We start from the raw sequence: 5,745 nt of genomic DNA on the forward strand, positions 1-5,745 counted from the left end.
TTATGTTAGAGGTAGAAAATGGAGCCCTCCCTAACATCCACAAAGGCCTCCATGTCACCAGCAAATGTCAAGGGATATATTCAGTCATCATTTGGTTAGTCCTTTCAACAGAACCAAAACAATTAACCACTCTGCTTTTCTTCAGAAAGAATCTCTTTGCCCCCATGACACTGTGGACACCAAGTAGTCTTTGAAATCTCCAAAGACACTTCGAGGGATGAACATCACAGAATGTTTGCTCCTGGTTTTGGTTCTTGTAGGAGATAAACGTTCCTTAGGGGATACCTTGTCATTTAAGTCAAACCAAAGAAAGAAGAATCTCTCCTTGAAGAAAATACCTTCCTCTTGGCCTACTGCTGTCTACACAGACACAGCATTGTCTGAAATTTTTCCATTCTTTCATCTTTCTGTCCCAAGGGAGCTGAATTGTTCAGAGAGAGGAACATCAGTAGAACAATTTATTTAATGAGAAGCTCTAAGAACTCAACCTTCGAGATGATAATAACAGATCCCTGCTGCCCCTTTCCTATAATTCTCTGTTGCCAGGATAGGGGAAAACCCAAATGGGCTTCTCCAGGACAGACTGCAGAGAAGAGGAGGCCTCAGTGATAACCCTCAGAGAGGGTAAGATCATTGCTTCCCAGGCAGGGCTGGAGGAGTACAAGGGAAAGGGGTGAGAAAGTGGGCACTGGGCTCTATCTGTAAAATAATGAAACAGTCCCATATTTAGTTAGTTAACAAAGCTGAAGTCTCTGTAGTTTGAAGGTGCTTTACATGTTACTTAAGTCAGTCTTTTCCAGCTCTTGCTAAGTTCCCTTCTCTCTCTCTTTCAGAATCTAGAGCCTCTCTCCAGTAAGAGTTATTTTCCAGTGAGTCTCCTCTTCTTCTCTATTCTTTCCCATAAATTGTAGGCACCTGTTCAATTGCCTGTCCCTTCATTTATTCATTAACTACTCACTGAAGATCTATTAAGCACAAGGTATTGGCTATTTTCTTCCTCATGTGATTGGAATTTTCTATTCTATTCCCTCTTTTTGCTGGCAGATTTGACTTACTGATGGCACTTAGTAGTTCTGTATTATTTTGTTTTCCTTTAGCGTCCACACTATATCTACAAATAATGTCATTATTTCTGGCATTTGGCACTCACGCTAATTTCCTTTTCTCACCAATCTCTTTAATGTTCATCAGCATGTTGAATGATTGAAATTGGAATGGACTGCCTTGGACTTTTTGTGAATTCAACACAAATATTTTAATGTTTTAATGTAGAGTATCCTGTTGGCTGCAGTTTTCAACAGCTATTCTTTATTGCGTTAGGAAATTGTTCTTAGTTTCCTCCTTAATGAGAGGCTCTATCCTGGCAACTAATCACAGGTATGGCTGCTACATTTTCTCAAATCCATTTTCTGTTGTGATTATGATCATGATTCCCCCTCATTTCACTATATTTATGATGAATTGTTTTTTGAAACATCCTAGCATTAAACCATCTTTCCATTCCTAGAATAGGATGACTTGTTCATGATATTACTCTTTTAAACAGGTATGAATGCATTGCATTTAACCTTACTATTCTATTTTGTGTTCACATTCAGGTATATGATGAGCTTGAAGATTCCTTTTAGCATTACAGGTGACACTTTTGGTCTCAATCTTTATTATACATCTAACGTTTGCATGTGTTGAACAACTACTATGTGCAGACACTATGTAAGTCCCTGGGAGGACAATGGTGAGCAAAAACAGTCTCCATTTCTGACCCACAAAAAGGATATATATAATTACTAACATAATAGGGACATTAAGGAGTAGTACAGGATGCTTCACAAGTTCACCTCACGTACTCTGTCCCTTCTGACCCTCAGTGCTCTCCGTCCCACTGGCCTCTCAAATCCCTTCCATCACCAAGCTCACCGAACCATGGGGAAACTGCAAATTCTGTTCTTTCTGCACAAAATGTGTGCTCTTTCCTTATTTCCCTTAATTAACAATTACCCATCTTTCCTCTCACAGTTCAGATATTCATACTTCAGAGAAGTCTTTTCTACCCACCTCCCTAGGCTAAATTGGTCCTCAGTGATTCTGTTTTCCTTTTAGTTAATTAGCATTCTATAGACATTAATGATACTGAAGCTTTTTCTATCACAGAAGATGTACACATTTATTTTCACATCTTAAATTTGCTTTTCAATTTTTAGGATGATTTGATTTATAGAAGCTTTAATTTTTTTTATCAAATCAATAGATCTTTTTTTGCAATTAACTCCTCTGATTTTTAATATAACACATTCCCACTTGTGAGTATGAACACACAAGCATATACTCTCACATATGCTTTGTATTTTATTTTAATGATTTGTGATTTTCCCCCTTCTTATTTATGTAGTCCATATGCTTTTTCCTCTTTCTTGGAAGAATCCACCTGGTAGGCGGTATCTGAAAGAAGGGGGCATAGGGTCTTCATTAACTAGAAGCGCTACATGGTAGTCAAAAGAGGTAACAGACCTGTTGTGTTTATGATGATCAGAATTCAATCTTTGATGGCTGCCCCAGTTTAAGTAGAATATTGATAAATGATAGCCATACAAGACAAAATTTTTGTGATGGCAAGAACAGAAGCTCACATTTGTCAAGTGTCCTCTGCATGTCACAAGAACCACAGTAGGAACACTACATACATCATCTCATTTAATTCACTCACCAGGCTTGCAATGTAGGGAATATTTACTACTCCCATTGTAGAGGTGAGGTATCTGCAGCTATGAGAGATTAATTAACTTTGTCAGGGTCACACGGAGAGTAAGTTGGTAGACCAAATTTTTATTCCAGAAAGTCTGACTCAAAATCCCTGTTTCTAAATCACAGTTACATAATTCTGTATTTTGGGACAGTTAAATATAAAAAAATTGTCATAAAAGGAATACATTAATAAGAATAGTTATTATTTATTGACATCCTACTGTGTACAAAAGCATTTTGAATCATTATAAAGAAGTTAATAGCAGTAACCACATTTTTAGGGGAAAAAAGACACTTTGAGAGTTAACTGTGACATCAGCAGGACACATCAGGTCACAAAGTGAAGATTGTTTGAGTTGAAAACCCCATCTTAATCACTATGATAGGGTTATTAGAATAAAGGAAGTTATCAAAGAAAAGACTGTAAATGTCTTCATTATTTTGGAAGATCATACCAAAGAAGAAATCGGTTTATATCCACAGATTTGAATAGAAGAATTAGAACTAGTGAGTAGCAGATAAAAAGAGAAAGATTTCTGCTAAGTTAAAGATAGTCTGAATGATTATGCACATTTAAAATGGAAATGGGCTATCACTTCAATGAGTGGATCACCGGCATTGGAAGTCCTAATGAAGGGTAAAAGATGTCCATGCAAAATGTGATCAAAAGTGAATACTGGAAGGCGCCAGCTGGCTGTTCATTGAAGGTTGATTTTGCCTCCTTCTCCAGCAAATGCACCAGCTACATGGGAGCCCGAAACCAGACAGAAGTATCAGTATTCCTCCTTCTGGGCCTCTCAGAAGATCCAGAACTGCAACCTCTCCTCTTTGGCTTGTTCCTCTCCGTGTATCTGGTCACTGTGTTTGGAAACCTGCTCATCATCCTGGCTATCCTCTCTGACCCCCACCTCCACACCCCCATGTACTTCTTCCTCTCCAACCTGTCCCTCGTTGACATCTGTTTCACCTCCACCACCGTCCCCAAGATGCTGCTGAACATCCAGGCACACAGCAAAGACATCTCCTATATAGGCTGCATCACTCAGGTGTATTTTTTTATGGTTTTTGCTGGAATGGATGATTTCCTCTTGACAGTGATGGCCTATGACAGGTATGTGGCTATCTGCCATCCCCTGCACTACACTGTCATCATGAACCCACGACTGTGTGTCCTCCTGGTTCTGATTTGTTGGCTCACCATTTTCTGGGTCTCCCTGATTCATATTCTGCTGGTGGGGCAGCTGACCTTCTGTCCAGGCACGGAACTTCCACATTTCTTCTGTGAACTGGCTCAGATTCTCAAGGTGGCCTGCTCTGACACCCTCATCAATAACATCTGCTTGTATGTTGCCACTGCCCTGCTGTGCATGTTTCCTCTTACTGGGATCCTCTTCTCTTACTCTCAGATTGTCTCCTCCTTAATGAGGATGTCCTCCACTGAGGGCAAGTATAAAGCATTTTCCACTTGTGGGTCTCACCTCTCTGTGGTCTCTTTGTTCTATGGAACAAGCCTGGGGGTCTACCTCACATCTGCTGTGACCCATTCTTCCCAGAGAAGCTCGGTTGCCTCAGTGATGTACACTGTGGTCACCCCCATGCTGAACCCCTTCATCTACAGCCTGAGGAACAAGGATGTAAAGGGGGCCCTGCGAAGGCTCTTCAGTAGAGCAGCCTCGTGTCCATGATGGGCCACTGACCTCAGAACCAAGTGGATATTGTGGGCTGCAATTCAAATGTAAACTTAAATTTGTCTTTTTCTCTTCTAATAGACATGTTTGATTTATCTGATTCCCAAAGTGCCCATGACTTGGGAATTTGTTTTTGTATTAGTCTCTCCACAGCAACTCCCTCCATAGTCTTTTTTTACTTTTCTTCTCTATATACTGTCCATAAAATTCCATGTTTGCCCAGCTTTCTTACAGCCATTCTCAAGATTTCTAACTTTAGGCTTAAAGTACTTAACATATCAAGTGCTTCTGTGGTTGCCCCCAAAATTATCTTCTAAAACATTGATGTGCCTCACCCTCATTTGTTGGTGTGCTTGTTTTCCCCACAAGAAATGGAATGAAATCATACATGGTCATACCAAAGTGTGTACCATATCAGAACTGTGCCTGTTCGTTCCTTCACATGTTTGACTTCGCATCATCTTGAAAAAATGTCCTGGAGACATTTCCTCTCATTCACCCCACTTCTCAAAAGAAGAGAGTGAGATTGAGTTGGCCTATAACATGTTAGCTGTCATGGAGTTTCTTTTTTTTCATAATAATATTTTTATTATATTATGTTATTCACCATACAGTACATCCCTGGTTTTTGATGTAAAGTTAGATGATTCATTAGTTGCATATAACACCCGGTGCACCATTACGATACGTGCCCTCCTTACTACCCATCATGAGCCTATCTCATTCCCCCACCCCTCTCCCCTTTGAAGCCCTCAGTTTGTTTTTCAGAGTCCATAGTCTCTCATGGAGTTTCTATTCTACTTTTTATATGAACAGTGATGTGATTTTCAACTTCAAAATAGGAATCTAGATTTTTAGGATTATATTCATAATATACTAAGAACACTGAGATGTAGCTTCATTCTTTGTGATCCTTTCACCTTTCCTTCCTTCCTTTCATTCCTTATTTTACTTGATTTTTATTTCCTATACATGCAATTTTAAGATACACCCTCTAAGATCCCTAAAACATGTAATAATGAATACAATAGAATTAAGAGTTATTCTCTCACATGGTTTAATTTTTTTTTTCTGGAACTCTCTGAAGGTGCCATTAGGAATGGTAGTTACACACATGTGGAATGTGTTCAGAACTTAGTTCATTTGAGAAGAATGTTGATAGAACTGAGTGTTCAGTGAAGGATGGGTTAGTAGATGCTGTCCACATTTCTCCCACATTCCCTGGGATCCTCTCACCATGTTCACTGCATGACTGCCAATTACCAGCCCCAGTCAGCACCAACTTTGCCCAATAGGTCCAAAGTGCCAGGGAATT

The 5,745-nt window shown here is 39.5% G+C and overlaps 1 protein-coding gene across 1 annotated transcript; it reads left to right on the forward strand.

The window, feature by feature from the left end:
• The first annotated feature begins 3,479 nt into the window (after window positions 1-3,479).
• On the forward strand, window positions 3,480-4,427 carry LOC100463577 (olfactory receptor 7D4-like). Its single transcript, XM_002921891.3, has one exon. The coding sequence runs from the start codon at window positions 3,489-3,491 to the stop codon at window positions 4,425-4,427; it is 939 nt and encodes a 312-aa protein (XP_002921937.1). The 5' UTR covers window positions 3,480-3,488.
• The last annotated feature ends 1,318 nt before the right edge of the window (window positions 4,428-5,745 follow it).

The sequence above is a fragment of the Ailuropoda melanoleuca genome, chromosome 4 (genome assembly GCF_002007445.2).
Source record: "Ailuropoda melanoleuca isolate Jingjing chromosome 4, ASM200744v2, whole genome shotgun sequence".
Taxonomy (NCBI): Eukaryota; Metazoa; Chordata; class Mammalia; order Carnivora; family Ursidae; genus Ailuropoda; species Ailuropoda melanoleuca.

Bases quoted from the DNA above. Each gene is read 5' to 3' on its own strand.
- LOC100463577 (XM_002921891.3), top strand. From the start codon at position 3,489: ATGGGAGCCCGAAACCAGACAGAAGTATCAGTATTCCTCCTTCTGGGC.